The 23117-nt window shown below is 43.9% G+C and overlaps 1 protein-coding gene across 1 annotated transcript in view; it reads right to left on the bottom strand.

The window, feature by feature from the left end:
- Positions 1-2181: 2181 nt before the first annotated feature.
- dennd10 (DENN domain containing 10) overlaps positions 2182-23117 on the bottom strand; it is a 53936-nt gene continuing 33000 nt past the window's right edge. Inside the window, exons 6-9 of the mRNA XM_028825647.2 lie at positions 19543-19643; positions 11039-11146; positions 10861-10955; positions 2182-2668 (exon numbers count right to left, since the gene is read on the bottom strand). Coding sequence (XP_028681480.1) covers positions 2504-2668; positions 10861-10955; positions 11039-11146; positions 19543-19643 — 469 coding nt within the window. The 3' untranslated portion in view covers positions 2182-2503. The remainder of the gene's footprint in view (positions 2669-10860; positions 10956-11038; positions 11147-19542; positions 19644-23117) is intronic.

Below are 23117 nucleotides of genomic sequence, written 5' to 3'. Positions count from 1 at the left end.
CCAACATTTCGTCTCGCTCATTCAGCATCAACGTGTTTCGCTGTTGGTGAGTACCCATAATTAATTTTCTACGTACTTAGTACATGTACATACGTTTAGTGTAACTGTACACACATTTTATACAATTTTTCTTGCATTGTATGTATTTATTGCTGGTGGCCTGTCCATCGTAATGGCTGTAACATATGTGATATTGGAGACACTCGATATCTAATATAACTGGGTAAGTAAAATGAGTGCATTAATGTATATACAGTAAATATAAAATTATTTTTGTTAAAATATGTATTATTAGAATGTGTTTAAAACTGTATTACGTATTAAATAAAACTCCTCAATGATATACGATACGTATGTTTGTGCGTACTATATATACAGTGTGTTAACATACATAATTTCAACGAATCTTACCTAATATCTAAGAGAATATAAAGGGTTTATTGCTGTATAATTGTGCGGGAAATGTTTATAAGAGTGTGGGAGAGTTTATAAGGGCTTAAAATATATAAAAAATAACCATATAAACAGATGGTTTTTACTTTGCGGATTTTCACCTTTCACAGGGGGGTTCTGTAACGCAAGCCTCGTGACCGAGGAGGGATCACTGAATGTATATATCTATATCTATCTATCTATATATATATATATACACACACACACACACACACACACACACACACACAGAGAGAGAGAGAGAGAGAGAGATACAGCCCCGGTACTGTTCATTTAGTGTAGATGTTGTAGTAGTAATGTAGTAGAGTAGTAGATCTGCTTTAATTTGCACAAGACGGTTGTATTTGATAATTACAATAAGTGGCCATTATTACTTTTTTTTTAGATTGTCTACTTTAAAGTTTAATAATACTCTATGTATGTCATATATGTACGAGACAATCAAATCTCGATCGATAAAGTCAATGATATTCATTGCATGAAAAGTTGTGTTCATGTGAATATTTCTTTGGAAGGGGGTCCATAGCTTTCATCTGATTCTTAAAGGGGTCCGTGACTCAAAAAAGGTTAAGAATCACTGATCTAAACGCTGATTTCACGTCTCGGTGGAGGCGGCCGTCCTTCCTTTGACTGAACACGGCATTGAAACGGTTCAGTGCAGGCCCAGGAGTGCTTTGTGTGCTTTACCGGATTGGCTATCTGATCACAGATTCTTACGATTCTGGTTTAGCGTTTTTTTTTTTTTTGGCTTTGCTATTTGGATAACTTTTTGACTTCCTGTTTTGTCCTCCCAGGTCTACCCCACTATCGTCTGGTCCCAAAACTCTTCTGATCTGCCCTCTGGTTGCTCGAGGTCGTACGGATGAGGCACTTAGGATTGGTGAGCTTTGTTGAGCTGAATGGTCCGTTTTCATCAAAGCTGTGCTAATCTTCTAAAAAATCTTAACAGCAAGCTGTTCAGAACAAGATTAGTAATCTTAAAATAAAAATTATTCATTATACACTAGCCATGTGCGGCCAACTACGTTGCGCGTGTTAAAGTTGTCTGTGAAGGGCTCCCTGTTTAAACGCGGCTGCCAGTTGTGAACTGGGCCCTTCGTCGCACAGCATTATGATTTTTTATAAGAGAAACAAAATTACAAAACAAAACCCTTGGACATTGATTCGATAGGAACGGCCTACTCGGAATCACTGTCTGAATAGTAATTATGTGGTGGTGGAGGAGCATTTCTGCTTCTCTCCATTCACAGTCCGTCTCGTTTTCACGACACTGTCGTTTCCTCTCACGATCTCTTCTCAATCTTTCTCCAATCTCACAGGTTGCTTTGTGGTAATCCAAAGAGTAAGGAAGAACCAATGTTTCTTTCTTGAACTCCAAATGCCGACTGATGGAAAATCACAGAAGTGTGTCCAACTTATATACTCTGACTGCCGACTCCAAGAAGTGGGTGAACATTCGATTTGGATGAAGTGCTGCCGACGACGGTCGATAGAAACACAAAAAACCACAGTCTCGACAACGAAGCAGGTGTCGACGCCAGAACTATACACAAAGCACAGTGTCAACAGTGTTTGTAAACAAAAGTAACAACCATGGCAGTGTCAGGGGAACATGAATTCGCGGACAAACAAAGATCAAGATCCAAATGAAGATTATATATAAAGATTATTTTTAAGAATAACCATAACTTTTGGAAAACACTTGAACTATATTCAATGTAGGAAATCTGCCATGTAAATATATTTATTATTATTATACAAACCTCTGTGGTTTATTGGGCTTGAATAAGCACATCACCAGGCCTGGATGGCAGATCTCAAACCAGACATCCTTGACTTAAGGGCAGGGCAGGGATAACGGTGGGCAAACAAGCCATTGTGCTGTGCAGGTCAATATATTGGGCCTTTCTAGTGCCACACAGTCTGAACCATGAACACTGGTTAGTACTGTAAGTGCAAAAATAAAAACATATGGGTGTCCAGGCAGGAGGAGGCCGAACGATTACACGTGAGCTGCTTAATTTGGGCTACCCACAAGGCCAGTCAGCAGTCAGATCTCCAGCATTTGCTCCGCAGCCGCTAAGTGGTAAAGGAAAGTCTCAGTCGCGGGTGGAAATCGCCGCTGCCGCAAATGCTCGAGGGTGATTTTTGATCCAGCACATTCAGCCAGTGACGTCAGGGTGCTCAGGATTTCTCTCGTTTTCACCGCAAGATCCTAAAGAAGGAAAGAAGAAACGCACAAACTTTATCACAAAGTCCCTACTGTTGAAGGATTGCTGCAGGCCATGCCAGGCCCCCAGCTGGGAATGTGCCCTGCTTTGTCCATCAGCAGCACATCATCAGACTGAAATGAAAGGAGTAAAAATGAACTCTTTGAAAAGAATTAGACGGCACAGCAGTACTGCTCCTTATCTGCAGCCTACAAGGTGGAGTTCTTATCATCAGCTGTAGCCATCTGGGAAGCTTGTAGGCCAAAGGCCAGATAATCATTTGTGAAACTTGGGATGGCCACCCTGAGATGAAAAATGCTGCACCACTCCCTCTTGTTTTTTATCCAACTAGCTGGCCCTTCAGATGGACTTTACAAGACATGTGCTATGAGTCAGGCCCACAATTCACAAAAAAATGAGCCAAAAAAAAAAAAAAAAAGGTTCTGACAATTCAAAATGGCCCAAAGCCTGACAACTCAAAACAGCAAAAGGCCTAACAACTCTTAAAAGGCCCAAAAAGGCAAAACATTTTTTTCCATTTAAATTAAAGAAAATTCAAAGAGCCTAGAAATGTCCACCACTTTGAAAACTCAAAATTCCAAAAATATTAAAAATACTGTATATACTCGCCGATAAGTTCTCCCTCAGATAGGTCGGGGCTTGATTTTATCGTGTAATTTCCGGTATTTTATAATGTCGGTCATATAAGTCGAACGCGGTAAACTCACGCTATTGGTCCAAGAGATTACGATATGCTAATGCCCACCTGAGAGAGTCACCAAGAGTCACGATGTATTGTGCCTACGTGACCACACAGTAATACCCAAACTGTTCCGAAGTGATGTTTGCACTGTTTTGTGTTTTTTGTACCTCACACACCTTTATCGTAAGAGCATCCCTTATATATGATGGAGCATTGAATCAGAGGAAAATATGAAGATGGTTTTAAATTAAAAGTCGTTGAATTGGCGAAAGAAATTGGTAACAAAATTCGATGAGTCTGAGAAACTGATGTGAGATTAAAGGAGGCAAGAAGATGTAAAAAAAAAAAAAAAATGTAAGTGTCGCACTTTTGAACGGGCGTATAAGTCGGGGTCTGATTTGAGGATCGATTTTTCTTATATGCGAGTATATACAGTACTGTTGGATACAAAGGAGCACAGTTAATACAAAAAAAAAAAGTCGAAAAGAAAGCTAAAAAACAAAAAAACGCAAAAGAATGAAATGCAAGTCAGCGGCTACAAAAAGTCACCTGGCGGACACACAGTGACTGAGAAGAGCAGTCAGCTGGCTCAGGACTAAGAGAACTTGAAGGAGATGACCACTTTAAAGGATCAGTACGGTTATTTCTTCACAAACATGGTATTTATGTTCCAAAGTCCTGCACTTTATATACAGTAATCCCTCGCTATATCGCGCTTCGACTTTCGTGGCTTCACTCTATCACGGATTTTATATGTAAGCATATCTAATATATAACGTGGATTTTTCGCTGCTTTACGGGTTTCTGCGGACAATGGGTCTTTTTACTTCTGGTACTTGCTTCCTCAGTTGGTTTGCCCAGTTGATTTCATACAAGAGATGCTATTGGCGGATGGCTGAGAAGCTACCCAATCAGAGCATGCAGTTAAGTTCCTGTGTGCTGCTGATTGGCTCAGCGACGGAGTGCTGCATTAACCAGGAAGTCTCATCTCACTCATTCAGCATTAACGTGTTACTGCTTCAGGGGCCGTGTCCAAGCGCCAACAGGAGATGCAAATGATTGAAGAAAAGGTAAAAGTTTTGGATATGTTGAAGGAAGGGAACAGCTACACCGCTGCAGGACACCATTACGGCATCAATGAGTCCACGATTCTTTTTATTTAAAAAGGAGGAAAAGCATATAAGATCTATGGCCGCAGTGTCCTTTAACCAGGGCGCAAAACGAGTTGCAAGTGGACGTGATAAGACAGTAGTCTGGATGGAATCTGCTTCAGGGATTTGGATTGAAGAACAACGGCGGTGCTACACAGTCACCTGAAGAGGCTCCTTTAGAAGAGCTGTAACGCTCTCCTTTGTTGTGCAGTAAAATTAAACTCATCGTTATCAGACAAGTCGTCGTGTCATTGTTGGTGAGTAACCATAAATAATTATTTACGTACAGTACTTATTACATGTACATAGTTTAGTGTCACTGTACACACATTTTACTGTATACAATTTTTCTTGCATTGTACGTATTTATTGCTGGTGGCCTGTCTGTCGTAATGGCTGTAACATATGTGATATCGGAGACGCTCGATATCTTTAAAATAATATTTAGGTTTTACTGTATATAAACTGTGTTTACATACATAATTTCAACGAATCTTACCTAATATCTAAGAGAATACAAAGGGTTTATGCTGTATAATTGTGCGGGAAATGTTTATAATAGTGTGGGAGAGTTTATAAGGGCTTAAAATATATAAAAAGAACCATATGAACATATGGTTTCTACTTTGCGGATTTTCACCTTTTGCGGGGGGTTCTGGAATGCAACCCCCGCGATGGAGGAGGGATTACTGTATATTAAATACAAAAAAAAACATCTTGCCCACACCGTCACGTTATAATAGAAGCAACGGGACACGAAGCACCACTAAAAACTTACCAAAAATGTCCTCTTGGGTTTTCAGTAAAAGAAAACTTGCCTTCCACGTTACGTTTCTGATGCATGTTTGTGATGTGGTGCCCGGCGGGCGTGACGCCCAGGAGGAGTGGAGGAGGGTTTGTGCCTCCTCCAGGACACGAGGGGGCATCCCCCCTGGTTGTATTGGGGGCCATGGGTACAGAGCTTGGAAGCTCTACCCTGTAGGGGCCCGTGGCCACTGCCAGGGGGTGCCCTGATGCCAGGAGGACCCTGGACCACAGCACTTCCGCCACACCAGGAAGTGCTGGGGGAAGAGGAACAGGGACACCCGGAGTGCTTCCGAGGAGACAGCTGGCACTTCCGCCACACTGGGGCATGTCGGTGGGAGATTGCCGGGAACACACCTGGAGCACATCCGGGTGCTTATTTAAAGGGGCCGCCTCCCTTCAGAAATGGACGTGAGTCGGGTGGAAGAGAGGACAAGGTTGCTGAAGGAGAGAAGGAGGCGGTCTGAAGAAAGAGTGGCATTATTGATTGGCCTGGACTATGGGGTATTGGGGGCTTGTGAGTAACTTGTGCATATTTGGACTTTGTGTATGGTAATGGAGACCCAAAATAAATGTGTGTGGGGTAATTTAAAGGTGTCTGCCTGTCTGTGTCCGGGTCATATTCCACAGTGACAACAAAAGGGATCTGGAAATAATCTTTTTATCGCATATTCCTGGTACTATGTTTCTCACGGTAAGGATACATTTCTATTTGCCTGTGGTGAGAAGTCAAGCCAAATGACCCCTTTTATTGGCTAGTTTAGAGCCTGTTAACAGGCATATTCCAAGTTTTAATGTTGCTCGTCAACTGTGCCCTTGGGGTCGGCCTTCTCGCCCACCCACCTTGTCTGATTGCATCATCTAGGTGATGCCTAGCATGCATAACTAAAAAGATTACAATATGTGAGCTTTTGAGGCAACTCAGGCCCCTTCTACAGGTGAGATGTTGGGCCTGAGTTGCCTTGAAAGCTCACATATTGTAATCTTTTTATTTATGCATGCTAGGCATCACACAGTACAACACCCTACTACTACTTGCTTCTGTGAATTGTCACATAAATACTCAAGTAAAATAAAAATGAAGCAGATGGCACAAAGAGTTTACTGTGATTTTCTTGTTTGAGATGAAATCAAACAGTGGGTGGTGTTGAAAGGTTACTGAGGAGGACAACAAGTGCTGAGATGTCCCGGTGAGTCCAGAAGGGGGCGTACACTCCCCAGGAATGACACTACAGCTTTTACTAAACCAAAGGTCTGTATAGACATACTGTATATAGGGGGGGGGGTTCTAATGGGCAGAGCCCTGACTTATGATGTAGTACTGACTTAATAATGAAGCAATCCAAACGAAATAAAGATCACAGTATGAGAAGAACATTAGAACACTCTAGACAAGAACAGGCCATTCAGCCCAACAAAGTTTGCCAGTCCCGTCCACTTCTTTCTTCCAAAAAAACAGTTTTGAAAGTCCCTAATGTCTTACTGTCTACCACACTACTTGTTCTCTTATTCCAAGTGTCTGTCGTTCTTTGTGTTAATAAAGTATCTATCTATCTATCTAGCTATCTAAAGAAAAACTTCCTAACGTTTGTGTGAAATTCACCCTTCACAAGTTTCCAACTGTGTCCCCGTGTTCTTGATGAGCTTATTTTAAAATAACAGTCTCAATCCACTGGACTAATTCCCTTCATAATTTTAAACCCTTCAGTCAGGTCTTCTATTCATCTTCTTAAAGCTCAGATCTTTTAATCTTTCTTCATAACTCATCCCCAGTAGCCCTGAATCAGCCTAGTCGCTCTTCTCTGGACCTTTTCTAGTGCTGCTATGTCCCTTTTGTAGCCTGGAGACCAAAACTGCACACATTCCTCGGTAAATGTACGCACGAGTGAGGTGTGGCACTCTTTTTGACTTATTTGTGAATGAACTGGATGACCATGCGATCAGTGATTTCCAGCAAGAAGGGACAACCTGTCACACATCAGCTTGCAGCAGGGCATAAAATAAATCGTGTTTTTTTTTTGGCAACTGGGTCATTTCAAAGGAACTATGGCCAGACCTGTCACCTCTAGATTTGTTCCTTTGGGGAGCACTGAAAGGAAATGTGTACAAGAACAAGCTTCGTACACGTGAACAATTACACCAAAACACTGAACAGGAAATTACTGCCATCACCCCCCTACAATGCTCGCAGATACCTTTGCCAATATGGAGCGCCGTGTCAATGTGTGTTTGCAAGAAGGAGGTCACCATTTCCAACACTGAATGTGATTGGATCGTTTACTCGTCTATCAAGGTAGGCACGGTGTTTATTTCATTTCTATCACTTCATTATTACATGAGTAACACATCATAACTCGGGGCCCCACCCATTACAATCTACCTGTATTATTAGATAGATAGATAAAAGTGAAAGGCACTATATGATTGATAGATAGATAGATAGATAGATAGATAGATAGATAGATAGATAGATAGATAGATAGATAGATAGATAGATAGATAGATAGATAGATAGATAGATAGATAGATAGATAGATAGATAGATAGATAGATAGATAGATAGATACTTTATTAATCCCAAGGGGAAATTGACATACTTTTTTTATACTACCGGTCAAAACTTTTACAACACCTCAGTTTTTCTTCAAATGTAATTAGCTGAAATGTAATGAATGACCTAAAATGGTGAAAGGGTAAGAGGTTTAAAAATCAACTTTAGGTTTGCAAAGACCCAGCAGAAAGCCTTCATCAGGGGACAACAAATGGGTTACAACCTACAGATGTTCTGCAGCAATTGAAGTAAATGGAGCCTCGCACACTGAAACAAGCAATTTGCACAGGTGTCCCAACTTGTGTGGATTACTTAAAAGCTCCCTGTGTGTCTTAAAGTAGAGGAGGAGCAGACTGTGCTACGAGAGTGCAGGAGACACGGTTCTTAGGTACAGGTAGGCGCGAGGTCTTCCATCTGTCTGTAGATGGGCTTTTATACTTTTCTCTCAGTCTTTGGTTCCAAAATAAGAACATGCAGTTTCCTAACATGGGATACAATCTTTGGCTGGCATTGTTCAGATTTATTTAGCACACAGTGACTGTTGACCGTAAACTGACCGTCAGACCACGAGGTACGCCTCCTCTCTTTTAATAGCCTGCCTGAGTCTCCTCCACTTGTCTTTTCCCATCTCTGTTCTCCCTGTCAATCTGCTCACATGGCAGTAAAGCTTTCTCCCTGTCAGCTGGTCTGCATGGCCTCAGTGTCCATTCATGATCTCAACTACCTGTTTTAAGTAAAATAATGTGAGGTGACATAAAACTCACAGTGGCGCACTTTAAACCTTTGGCTACACGCGTACAGCTGGTTTTCTTTTAAAATGGCTGAATCTCATAATACAAATTGCTCAAAAAATGAAAGGAGAGTACAGCATCAAGTCAGTGACTCTTGTGGGCTATCGATGTGGTCAGTGAAGTAGCAGAGGGGCTTGTTCCTCAGTTTCAGCTGCTTTGGTGCACGTGGGCTGGGGGAATGAGACGACCCCCAAAACAGGAATGAATGGTTTAACAGGTGGAGGGAGGCCACTGACATTTGTCTGTCCTCATCTGTTTTGTCACTCGTTTTGCATTTGGCTATGGTCAGTGTCACTATTGGTAGCATGAGGCCATACCTGGACCCTACAGAGCTGGCACAGGTAGTCCAACTTCTCCAGGATGGCAGGCACATCAATACGTGTAATTGCCAGAAAGTTTGCTGCGTCTCCCAGCACAGTCTTAAGGGCATGGAGGAGATTCCAGGAGAGCTGGACAGGACCCCTCGTAGAAGGTCCTTAACCCATCAGAAGGACCGAAGGAACAGGATGAGTGCTGGCAGAGCCTACAAAATGACCTCCAGCAGGCAGGCAGGCCACTGGTGTGAATGTCTCTGACCAAACAATCAGAAACAGACTTTCATGAGGGTGGCCTGAGGGCCCGACATCCTCTAGTAGGCCCCATGGAGCTCGATTGATGTTTGCCATAGAATACCAGAACTGGCGTCCTGTGCTTTTCACAGATGAGAGCAGGTTCACCCTGAGCACATGTGACAGATGTAAAAGGGTCGGGAGAAGCTGTGGAGAACGTTACGCTGCCTGTAACATCGTTCAGCCTGACTGGTTTGGTTTGGTGGTGGGTCAGTGATGGTCATTCTGGGGAGGCATATCCATGGAGAGACACACAGACCTCTACAGGCCAGACAACAGCACCTTGACTGCCATTAAGTATCAGGATTAAATCCTTGGACCCATTGTCAGACCCTATGCTGGTTCCATCTGGTGCACGACAATGCGCGGCCTCATGTGGCGAGAGGATGAAGAAATTGATACCATTGACTCCCCACCCCCCCCCCCCCCCCCCCCCCCCCCCACGCTCACTTGCCTGACCTCAATCCAATAGAACACCTCTGGATGGGACAGACTGTCGAGTAGCTCAGTGATGCCCTGGTCCAGATCTGGGAGGAGATCCCCCCAGGACACCATCCGTCGTCACATTAGGACGTTGTTAGGACATGGGTTGGGGTGGGGGGTATGGTGGAGGGGTTTGGGGCATACAAACTACTGCGTACACCTGCCTGCAGCATCATTTCTTCCCTTTGATTTTCGGGGTGTCCCGCTGTCGGTCGATCATCTTCATTTCCATCCTTTCGTTCCTCATACATCACCACATCAGTCCATAGCAGTAGAGAGAGCCACCAGGATTTTTTTTCCCCATTGAGATCTGATGTGTTTTCAAAGTGTTCCTTTCATTTTTATGAGCAGTTTATATATTTGTTTTTGTTCAATTCTTCTATTTTACAATGTGTGTTTGATCACATGACAGGGGGTCAATACTCGATAACTGTTTTAGCATTAAAAATGGACGTATTCGGTTAAGATTTAAGGCTTTTGTTTTGTGCTCCCTTAATTCCAATGTAAAATGTCAGTGCAGGCAAGAAATTGTTTTAAATTTATAGAAAATGCTGGAGGTTAGAACACAATTTTGTGTGGCTAATGCTCTTACACCATGTTTGTGAAGAAATAACTTGGACTTGAAAAATACCAAAGTTATCCTTTAAGCAAACGGAGACAGAGAGGTGACATGATTGAAGTGAATAAAATTATGAAAGGAATTAGTCCAGTGGATCCTAGCTGTTACTCCAAATCAACAAGAATATCACGATACAAGTGGAAAGTTGTTACAGGGTTGGAAAGTTTGTCTTCATGCAAAGAACCACAGACACATGGAATAAATGACCAGGTAGTGTGGTGGACAACAAGACCTTCTGGACCTGCACCTCTCAAGTTGATGTTACTTTGGAGAAATTAGATGGATAGGATTGGTGAGCTTTGTTGGGCTGAATGGCCTGCTCCCGTTCAAATGTTTGTAATGTTCTCAACCCCTTTCCACTGTTATTTAGAGATCAGTTATGGGTGCACAGGTTGAATTGCCCTGAAAACATCATGCCAAGGCCGAGAGGAGAGAACAGACACCGGTGAGCATGGAGCTGAGCTTACCGTCCTGTCTTTTCAATTACCTTGACAACTTGGCTGTCAGATCTGTCAGGATCCGCTGCGGCCTGAATGATCAGCTGTCCCACATCCTTATGTAATTTGCCCATTGCCATCGCATCTGAGGAGAAAGAGGACACACAATGTGAAAGGTGCCCAGGCTGAGGCTGGCAAAGCAAAGCCAAGGCTTCAGCGTCGGCGTACCTTTTGCAAACTGGGAGACAATGATTTCACTTTCCGGCAGATTCACGTACACATCGTACAGCTCTGACCTGTTCCCGATCTCAGGGTCTGTGAATCCTGCAATATATCCTGGGTAAAAACAAACTTCTATTATATGAAGAAAAAGGGAAAAATGAAGTAAACGTCCAAAGACCTGCATAAGAAAGGATAAGCACAAGGAACAAAGGAAAATGGCAGCAGCTTTAAAAGGCAGCAGTCCACAAAATGTCTGTCCCAACAGAGAGCCACATGAGCAACTCCTCAGTTCATGAATTCTCGGGTTAGCCACAATCTTTTAAATCATTTACAAGTGAAACCCCTAATATTTTAGGTTAGGATGGCCATGTATATCACATGTTCAACTGCCACTCAACACTTCAGGACAGCTAGAGCAGCTACAGGCCTGTCTGGACACCAAGGTTAACAGGCATGGGGGTGAAACATATGGTGACCTTAGGGCCCTTAAAGTTCACCCTGCGATTCCCAACCTCTGGGCTCACACCACGTGGATGAGGCCTTAAAAGGAATACTCCACCTAAAAATGGTATCTGTTGCTTACCCCTCATTGAGTCTCATGTTTTCATGGAGAACGAAGATAGCAAAATCCCTGATATAATGGACTATGTTGGGGACCTGGTTTATACCATAAGCATCAATTTGAAAACTTGGAAAAAAGAAATCCCCTAATCCAAATTCCAGGTATCCAGTTGTGCGCACAATGTCCCAAACACACGTAGTATGACAAACATGTTGTTAAATAAAACATTTCTCATACACAATAGTAAAGTGCCTTCAAATAAAATTGAGCTTTTGAACCGAAGACCCGCCTCCCCTCATTCATTGGTCAGTCCTGCCCAGTCATAGCTCGTTCATTGGCTACAGCGACTCTTCACACAGTCTGAGTGTGGTGTGCACAGGTACAAATTAAAAGTCCTGACCAATCTGGGAGTAGGCCTCTTATTTGTGCATATTGGAGATGCTCAATGATAATGATGGGCATTTCAATTCGTTGTATGGATTATGTCATGGTTTAAGTGAATCAAATCGTTTGATCCATAAACAGGACTCGAGGACAGCTCATATGGCAAGTCCAATGATGGGGATGTTCCCCCCGATTGAATCACAAGTATATAATTTAATAATTCATACATTACTTTGTATACAGTGCATCCGGAAAGTATTCCCAGCGCTTCATCACTTTGTCCACATTTTGTGATGTTACAGCCTTATTCCAAAATGGATTCAATTCATTTTTTTCCTCCAGAATTCTACACACAACACCCCATAATGACAACGTGAAAAAAGTTTACTTGAGGTTTTTGCAAATTTACTAAAAATAAAAAAATTGGGAAAGCACATGTACATAAGTATTCACAGCCTTTGCCATGAAGTTCAAAATTGAGCTCAGGTGCCTCCTGTTTCCCCTGATCATCCTTGAGATGTTTCTGCAGCTTCATTGGAGTCCACCTGTGGTAAATTCAGTTGACTGGACATGATTTGGAAAGGCACACACCTGTCTATAGAAGGTCCCACAGGTGACAGTTCATGTCAGAGCACAAACCAAGCATGAAGTCAAAGGAATTGTCTGTAGACCTCCGAGACAGGATTGTCTCGAGGCACAAATCTGGGGAAGGTTACAGAAAAATTTCTGCTGCTTTGAAGGTCCCAATGAGCTCCATCATCTGTAAGTGGAAGAAGTTCGAAACCACCAGGATTCTTCCTAGAGCTGGCCGGCCATCTAAACTGAGCGATTGGGGGAGAAGGGCCTTAGTCAGGGAGGTGACCAAGAATCCGATGGTCACTCTGTCAGAGCTCCAGAGGTCCTCTGCGGAGAGAGGAGAACCTTCCAGAAGGACAACCATCTCTGCACGAATCCACCAATCAGGCCTGTATGATAGAGTGGCCAGACGGAAGCCACTCCTTAGTAAAAGGCACATGGCAGCCCACCTGGAGTTTGACAAAAGGCACCTGAAGGACTCTCAGACCATGAGAAAGAAAATTCTCTGGTCATGTTTGGAGGAAACCAGGCACCGCTCATCACCAGGCCAATACCATCCGTACAGTGACGCATGGTGGTGGCAGCATCATGCTGTGGGGATGTTTTTCAGCGGCAGGGACTGGGAGACTAGTCAGGATAAAGGGAAAGATGACTGCAGCAACGTACAGAGACATCCTGGATGAAAACCTGCTCCAGAGCGCTCTTGACCTCAGACTGGGGCGACGGTTCATCTTTCAGCAGGATAACAACCCTAAGCACACAGCCAAGATATCAAAGGAGTGGCTTCAGGACAACTCTGTGAATGTCCTTGAGTAGCCCAGACTTGAATCCGATTGAACATCTCTGGAGAGATCTTAAAATGGCTGTGCACTGACGCTTCCCATCCAACCTGATGGAGCTTGAGAGGTGCTGCAAAGAGGAATGGACCAAACTGGCCAAGGATAGGTGTGCCAAGCTTGTGGCATCATATTCAGCAAGACCTGAGGCTGGAATTGCTGCCAAAGGGGCATCGACAAAGTATTGAGCAAAGGCTGTGAATACTTATGGACATGGGATTTCTCAGTTTTTTTATTTTTAATAACTTTACAAAAACCTCAAGTAAACTTTTTTCACGTTGTCATTATGAGGTGTTGTGTGCAGAATTCTGAGGAAAAAAATGAATTTAATCCATTTTGGAATAAGGCTGTAACATAACAAAATGTGGAAAAAGTGATGAAGTGCTGTGAATACTTTCTGGATGCACTGTATATACACAATTCATTATATATGTAACATGATGATAATTCATAAGTCGTTGCCCTGTTTCAGTGCACAAAGCACGATAACATATTTCATTTCATGTCAATTTCTAACCCACTTAGGGTCACGGGGGGGTACTGGAGCCTATCCAGACTAGCATTGGACACAAGACACAAGAATCCAGTCCATCGCAGGACAAACACACTCATGTATGCAGTATGCACCAAACACACACCAGGGGCCAATCTAGCATCACCAATTCACCTAACCTGCATGTCTTTGGGCTCTGGGAGGAAACCCACGGAGACACTTGGAGGACATGCTAACACCATGAGAACACGTTTAAGATACCTAATTATAATTAGATGATGTGTTAGAGCAGCATTTCCTAATCTGTGGGCCATGGCCAACCCCAAACGTTAAAGCCTTGCCCAAACCGTGCCCCCACCCTCCGAACACTGACAATCACACTTGATTAACAGCAGCAGTATCACAGGTGGATCGCAGCCAACCTCGAACAAAACCCCATCTACCAGTCTAACGACTGCACTCGACTCACATCAGCAACATCACAGGTGGATTGTGGCTGATCCAGGACCACCCACTCCAACCTCCACTCTGACAGTCATACTTGAATTACCAAGGTGGAAAAGCACCAAAGATCGCACTTGACTTATCTAAAAGCTCTGATGCTCTGCTGATAGCCCAGGGTTTGACAATCACGCTCGATGCACCAAAGGGGACCACCCCACTCCACCAGAACACACTGACACACTACATTCACAGAGAGGGTACACAGTGGGTCACAAACACACTGGCATGTGGAAAAAAGGGTTTGGAAACACTGTGTTAGAGAATCACAAATGAGAATGAGAATTGTGCATCTTGTTCACGTGTGATGATTCATTTGCGAATCAAACTATAAGAGAATCGTAAGACTCGTTCTCAGGTAATGATTCAGTTCAAACTCAAAATAATCATTAAATGATACATGGCCACTTCAGTCAATGAGTTGTGTAAAGGTGTGTACTAAAGTTGAATGGAAGTCATTGTTAGAAATTACAATCAAATCTTGATAAAGTTCAGTTTTGTGGGAATAACTTGTTGAGTGCACAAAGGGATGAAAACATATTGGTTTTAACTCTTTCAGGGCTGATTTTGACTTTTGTCAAAAGGAGGAGTTGACGATGGTAATCAACTGTAAACTGTGACAAAACCAACCGTTATGTTTTAGTTGGACTCTCGTTGCTAGTACAAAAGCTGGCGTCACTGGTTTGACCGAGATTTCCTGCACTTGTGTGAGTAACAAGGTGCAAACAACAGCAAATCTGGCGAGAGCCCAAAGCGGATGCGTAAAGCAAAATACTCAGTGGATGACGTTTTGCCTATTATTATCTCTGAACTGGACGATGACTTGTCGAACTCCGATTTTGATACAAGTGATCAAAAACGAATGCGAGGTTCCAGCTTCAGTTGATTAGTCCCCGGCTAACTGTGGTACTGACAATGTTTGCCAGGGAGGACTGCCACTTAACTATGATAAGAGGTAGAAACCAGATTGCAATGCACTGTGACCGTGACCCCCACACGAAGACAGCCTGGCAGCAAGCCTGGCGCACATTCTTGGCTAACTGGCAGCCACAGCATGCAGCAATAGACGTTTTATGTTGATTTCTGTGTGAGACCACTGCTTTTCAGAAGACTATGTTTTTTGGAAAAAATATTCAGCCCTCAAAGAGTTAATATTGTTTAGACATTCTGTTTCACACAATGCCAGTAACAAATTATACAATACATTCTTATATACAGTAAATGTATTGTTAATGTATTGTACTTTTACGATGAATGAGAGAATCATCAGTGACAAGAGTTCTCGATCGTCGACACCGATATTCTTTGAATTCAAAAGAATCTTAAGTGAAGCGAGTCGAGACACATGAATCTTACCCATGTGCTGTAAACATCTACCAGCATCAGCGAAATGAAAAATACTGATGGCATCACTAGGGCTGAGCTGATACTGGAAAAGTACGCAAAAACCCAAATTCATACCAGCAATCCCTTACAACCCTCCCCTTGACTATCGCTATTGCCGCTGTATTAAAATGCCCATTTGGTAGACTTCACAAAACAAAAATACACTCTTTGGCACAAGGGGATATGCCAGTGTGTTGGATGATGGGACAATTGTGACTCTCTAAGGCTGTAAACCCATCTGTATCTCCTCTTTCACGTGCTGAGTTCCTTCTCCACACAGTCAAGCACTGTCCACTTGGGTGTTTACGTGGAGGCTGCCAATCCCAAGCTTTGTGTAAGGGGATGATGCTAGTGGTGATGGATTGTGCGGTTCCTGTTGGTACCGTAGGCGTGTTTACATGCACTTCAATAACTGGTTATTAATAGAATCATGTAAATCCAAATGTCAATTACAGACATCGGGTTATTGGCCTTGTGGTGTGATGTAAGATTTTGCATATAACTTGATAAATATTTTGTATGTCTTTATTTGTAATTTAGGCAAAGCAATGTAATTTAGTGTTACATTAGTGAGTGTTCTGCGGTGGGTTGGCACCCTGCCCAGGATTGGTTCCTGCCTTGTGCCCTGTGTTGGCTAGGATTGGCTCCAGCAGACCCCCGTGACCCTGTATTCGGAATCAGCGGGTTGGAAAATGGATGGATGGATGGATTAGTGAGTGTTTACCGCCCCCCCCCCCCCCTTTTAGGAATAGGCTCTTTGATGGGGGGATGTGCCTTAAACCAGTTTGGCGAGTGTTTCTCTGCTAAAGTCTTTTAAACCCCGCAAGGAAGCCAAGCTGCACCTTAACATATGGTTTTAGGGGATGGCAGGTGTTAAGATTTTCTTTGCCCCATTGGTCTGAAGCGTGGCTGTTTGGAATTGGCTTCTATCAGTACCATGATGTCCTATTGGCTGTAGGGGTTGGACAGAGAATCTATAAATCTGCTTGTTCAACCACATTCTCTCTCTCTCTTACTAACCTCTGATCATGAAGACCAAACTGATGAACTGAAAGGACAACACAATGGAGACCACAGCTCGGCAGCCATATTGAGACAGGCATGCGGCCTGTTCTGAAGAAAGCTGAGCACCAATGATGCCTTAACTAGAGACATTTTAAATAACTACAAGTCTGTGTGCCGCCTGAAACTACACATCACCATTTAATCAGGTTGTATGGTTGCCAATATTCAAATGTACTTTGCATATTGTTATTATTTATTTATGAATATTACCAATAATACATTGTTTTATGTGTAACTTAACTCCTGCTTGTCTTCTACTATACCTAATTGCCTGAGTTTATAGATATAGAAGGGAAGGTTGGGGAGAAGTTATACAGTCGACCCTTGACATACCACCGGCCTGACATGCGAACAACTTGCTTTACAACCAAAATTTTTGTTTTGAATTACGACCAACATCTTGCGTTACGACCTGAATGCAGTCACGTGTATCCGCTTGTGCGACTGTAAACAAACAGCCGAGAGCGTTTGTAAGCGTCAGTCAGAGCCCAGATACGTGTGTTTGTGGACGTAATTTCGGTCAGTGCAGTGATTTATATAATTAATTTCGATAATTGCTAAGGAAGGAAGAGAAGGTAACGAAGGTAAAGAAAGCGATCACAATCAAAACGAAGAAGGAAATTGTGTGGAAATATGAGAGTGGCGTTCGTGTGACCGATCTCACTAATATGTACAGCATGTCGAAATCCACCATCTCAACAATTTTACAAAGAAAAGATTTGTATAAGGAAACTCCTTCCAAACAATAACCACCTTCCATTTCATTCTCCTCCTCCTCCTCCCTTCCTGCAGCCCAAAGATGTGAACTTAAATGGTGAGTACAGTATGAAATTGCTGTTTCTGGTAGGCTAGGCACTTTTTATAACTTTTTGGTTAGTACATTTGAAAAATTATTGGTGTTTTGGTAAATTATGCACATTATACAACCCTTTTCTATTAAAAAAAGTTAAGTAAGTGTTGCTGTGGGCGGTTCGGAACGCATTATGGGTATTTCCATTATTTCTTATGGGAAAAAAGAGTCTTGACTTACAACCAACTTGAGTTACAACCAGCCCTCGCGAACGAATTGAGTTCGTAAGTCAAGGGTCCACTGTATACTATAATACCTTATAAACAGTAGCAAGTCTATGGGATTTGAGGCGATCTGACAAAGGCTACATATTAATAATACAAAAGGGGAAAGTAGAGCAATATATTACTCTACAAAGACAAAACACCTTGGAGAAACCCTCACCTGACACCCGCTACTGGACTTGTGGAAAAAATGTGCATTAAGTAGACTTCATAAAGCAAAACAACATGATCTGAACTTCACAGAGACTCTCCCCCACTTAATTCTTCGACGTGATCGAGACCTTAACAGCTTTCTTAAGAGGGACGTGGTGAGTGGTGTGGTGTGATAGCACGGTGCGTCAGGGAGGCTGGAGTAAGACGGGGGGTTTCAGACTTATCTGTTATTTGCTTCAGAACTCTTTTGTTACCGGTACTGAGGACTGAAAGCTGGCATTGATACCAAAGTCAAACTTTTAGTATCGATCCATCACGCTGATACACATTCAGTTTAGTACTCCCATTGTGCTGCACTGAATCGATCTGTTCGGCCTTGCAAACTGATTTGTATGATTTCCTACAAAGGGTCACTCAAAAAAGAATGAATCATTCAGAAATGGACCTTCACTATGACAAGAAGCAGTCGACTCGCCAATGCAGTTTCACAAACTCACTTTCGATAACCCCTGCGATTACGGTGGACCACGATGAACGTAAGGCCAAACCTTAAGGGCTCCTTATGAGCACAAGTGAACAGTTTTGAAATCAATACATCTCAAATCTACAGCTGTATCAGTCACCCTAAGTGACATCAGTGCCTGTGAAATGCTAAGTGACTGACTGACTGATTTGTGGCGTGCGGTTTGGCCTCGTCATTTATGCCCACAACAGTAGCCACAACTTCATAATCACAACCGTAGGGCTTCAGGGTTATTTAACAAAAGTCTGAGTAAAAGACTTTGAAGGTGGAGGCTAACCCTAAGATTTCATGACCTGAGGGGTTGCAGGCCTGTCATGGGTACTCTGTGAGACGGACATGAACTGAAGCCATCAAGGGTGCCGTGTAGGACCAAGTGAGCTCGTTCAGGATAGCCAGCAGCCATACCACCTGCACTTCAGATCAGGTCATCCACCTGAAGCTAAGCTGGCCAGTACTTGGATGGGAGACCATCTTGGAACAGCTTGGCTTGCTGCTGGAAGAGGTGTTGGAGAGGCCAGCAGGGGGTGCTAACCCTGCAGTCTGAATGTGGTGCCCAATGCCCCAGTGAAGTGATGAGGACACTGTGCTGTTGATATGGCGCCGTCCTTCAGATGAGACGTAAAACCCAGGTCAAGACTCTCTGTGGTGAGAAAAGATCTCTGGGGAACCTTCATACGCAGTAGGGTGTATCCACTGTCCAGGCTAAATCGCCCACCACAGCCTAGTCATTCTGGCCCCCTAATCATCCCCTGTCTCTGATTGGCTCTCTCTCACCACCTCACCAGGTAATAGCTACTGTGTGGTAAGCGTACTGGCGCAATAATGGCTGCCGTCACATCATCTAGGTGGATGCTACACATTAGTGGTGGTTGAAGTGGCTCCCCACTCACTGAAGCACTGATGAGAAAAGCACAATGGAAATGTAGAGAATAATAAGAATTATTATTATCATATTACCTGTGCAAACCTTCAAGGCGTCCAGTTCACAGTCATTGAGATGTACATATGGATGAAGAATCGACCAGTCTTTCCGATGCCATACTAGAGTAGGAAGGGACCTGCAGAGCAAATCAGGGTGCAATGTAAGAAGGTTACCAAAAATAATACAATAGGAGTGAAGGGGCTCAGGTGTGTACTCAATGTGCACCAGTAGAGGTGGGGTGTATTCAGGAATTTTGGAAGTCGTTTGTCCTAACAGTAATAAATCAGAAACTCCCGGTACCTTCTGCCCACTTCATCGTTTCCTGATTGCTATACCCTGGGCGGAGTGGTGGCTCTGAGGCTAGGGATCGGCGCTGGTAATCAGAAGGTTGCCAGTTGTAAACAGCAGAAGTGACTCTACTCTGTTGAGCCCTTGAGCAAAGCCCTTACCCTGCAAATGCCTTGTCCTGTTTATGACGTTAATTTGCATCCACATCTCTGCAAGTAGGCCCTCCACCCTACAGGGAAAACTTAGGGGTTGGTGGCAGGATTGGCACTCCAGCCACTGTCCAAAAAAGTGTGGTGCTGAGGTGTCACCCATTGCACGACTGCACTCAGATCTCAATGTGGGTGGTTCACCGTGTGGTGGGTGCGGCAAACACTGAAGTTCTCCATTCCTGTCTATTTGATTCGAGGTTTGGGCTCTGTACATGTGACGTTATGGACCTGTAAACTATAAATTATCACCAGCAATGGAAGAAGCATCACACTTTTATTTATTCAGTGGAATCCATTGTTTTGCTGTTTTCATCAGACCCCAGATTCCAAGTGCAAGTCACTGCAGCCTGCAGAAGGGACCCCATCAGGAGGTTGGTGATGTGCAGAACCTGCGCCAGTCCTTCAGTCAGTCAGCAGAGATCAACCTCATGACAGGCTGCCAACTGGGGCTCTGCTGGGCCCACAAGCGTCAGTGAGGTGCACTTGAGTGTTCACGTGCTGTGGGTCAGTCAGATTGCTCAAATGTCTTCTCGTATTATCCTGAGCATCACGGCTCCCATGGAGGAGGTGGAAAAGCCTAAGAAAGATCGAAAATCCATCCCTTTGATTGTGCACAGGGAAACCAATTTATTAAACCATACTTAATGAAGGAAAATGTCTTATTGGGGTTTGTTTGGAAGACTAATTCTATCACTGAACTAACTGCCACATACCTTAGTGTCATTTGAACAAAAATGGCTGTCATTTCAGAAAGTATTTTAGACCTCTTCACTCTCCCACCCACCGCATTTTGTCATGTTGTCCTAAAATCATTTCAATTATTTTTTTCCTTCATCAAGCAACATTCAATACTCCAGAATGATAAAGCAAAAACAGGATTTTATCTCTATATATAAAAGTCAATGTATATGTGTGTGTACGTCCCAGCGTCACTTCCGAACGGCTGGAGCGATTTTCATGAAACATGGTACACACGTTTCTCATTGGTCAACAAAAAGTACAGTAGGGTGAAATCAACCCTAACCCACCCCCTTTTCTTGATCTTGCGGAGTGGTGGCTCTCAGGATAGGGATCTGCACTGGCAATCGGTTCGAATCCCGTAAATGCCAATAGGGACTCTGCTCTGTTGGGCCCTTGACCTGCAATTTCTGAGTGCTTTGAGTAGTGAGGAAAGCACTATATAAATGCAAAGAATTATTATTATTATTATTATTATGTTATCATCAAGTTGACACTCGAAAACCACCACCAGAGGGCGAACCGGAGGTGACTGCCAGCATTCTGTATGTTTGAACGCCACCGCACCCGCCTGTTGCTTTTGAAATTAAATCGAGTTGGCGTCAACTGGATGATAACATACATACAAGACCACAAGACAAGCACATTAGTGAGTCTTCAGTATTTGTTCGTTTATATTTTTAAAGTTGTGTGAAGCGGCTGGGATGAGAATCAGCACCTCCAAATCCGAGACCATGGTCCTCAGCCGGAAAAGGGTGGAGTGCCCTCTCAGGGTTGGTAGCGAGATCCTGCCCCAAGTGGAGGAGTTCAAGTATCTCGGGGTCTTGTTCATGAGTGAGGGAAGAATGGAGCGTGAGATCGACAGGCGGATCGGTGCGGCATCCGCAGTAATGCGGGCGTTGCATCGGTCTGTCGTGGTGAAAAAGGAGCTGAGCCGCAAGGCGAAGCTCTCAATTTACCAGTCGATCTATGTTCCTACCCTCACCTATGGTCATGAGCTATGGGTAGTGACCGAAAGAACGAGATCGCGAATACAAGCGGCTGAAATGAGTTTCCTCCGCAGGGTGTCTGGGCTTTCCCTTAAAGATAGGGTGAGAAGCTCAGTCATCCGGGAGGGGCTCAGAGTAGAGCCGCTGCTCCTCCGCATCGAGAGGAGTCAGATGAGGTGGCTCGGGTATCTGATCAGGATGCCTCCTGGACGCCTCCCTGGTGAGGTGTTCCGGGCACGTCCAACCGGGAGGAGGCCCCGGGGAAGACCCAGGACACGCTGGAGGGACTATGTCTCTCGACTGGCCTGGGAACGCCTTGGGATTCTCCCGGAAGAGCTAGAAGAAGTGGCCGGGGAGAGGGAAGTCTGGGCATCTCTGCTCAAGCTGCTGCCCCTGCGACCCGACCTCGGTTAAGCGGGAGACAATGGATGGATGGATGGATGGATGGAAGTTGTGTTTTTTTTAATTATATTTTTCTCAAACAATTAAAAAACACACTTTATTTTCCTCTCGGGCAACGCTGGGAATTTCAGCTTTTTAGAAATAAAAAAACGATTAAAATATGCCATTGACATAAGTATTCCCACCCTTTGCCTTGGCTCAGGTGCATCCCATTTTATTGATCATCGTTGAGACGCCTTGTTTGGAGTCTAACTGTGTTCACTGGGCCGATTAGGAAAGGCACACATCAGTCTATAGAAGGTCCCACAGTTGAGGAAAAACAACAGGCCATGAGGTCGAGGGAATCGCCTGCACAGCTCAGGGACAGGATTGTGTCGAGGCACAGATCTGGTGAAGGCTACAAAGAAATGTCAGCAGTGCTGCAGTGGCCTACGTAATTCTATCATGGAAGAAATGTGGGACAACCACAACTCTTTCTAGGAGAAAAAGGGCCTTGGTAACAGAGGTGACTGTGGAAGAGCTCCAGAGAACCCGTGTCAAGATGGGAGAAACTTCTGTTCAAGAAGGGCAACCATCAAAAGTAACACTCCACCAATCTGGGCTGTATGGTAGAGTGTGGCCAGACAGGGCGAATGAAACTTCAACTCCCAGCAGTGCCTTCAGTGGCTCTGACTGGTCATCGTCTGAGTTGTGCAGGGGCTGCTGGGCACAAGGAGGCCGGTGTGACATTTAAAAGGGGGGCAGTCTGTTTGCTGTCCTGCTTTGCTACCTGTGGATTCCTGTCTTCTCCTCGATTATCTCCTGATTTGGGCGTATGGATTGTCTGGTGTCTTCCTGCTGTCTGAGGATTGGTTGTGGTTGTGAGAAGGAAGGAGAGCTCCTGATCCCCTCACACGTCATCATCACATCAGGAAAAAGCGGTAGGACTGACCTTTACATTCACATACAGCATGCTGATCTCTGGACTATCGACCTTCATCGTTT

The sequence above is a fragment of the Erpetoichthys calabaricus genome, chromosome 2 (assembly GCF_900747795.2).
Source record: "Erpetoichthys calabaricus chromosome 2, fErpCal1.3, whole genome shotgun sequence".
NCBI lineage: Eukaryota > Metazoa > Chordata > Cladistia > Polypteriformes > Polypteridae > Erpetoichthys > Erpetoichthys calabaricus.
Note: the sequence above shows the minus strand (reverse complement) of the source record. Positions and strands in the feature narration are given on the sequence as shown.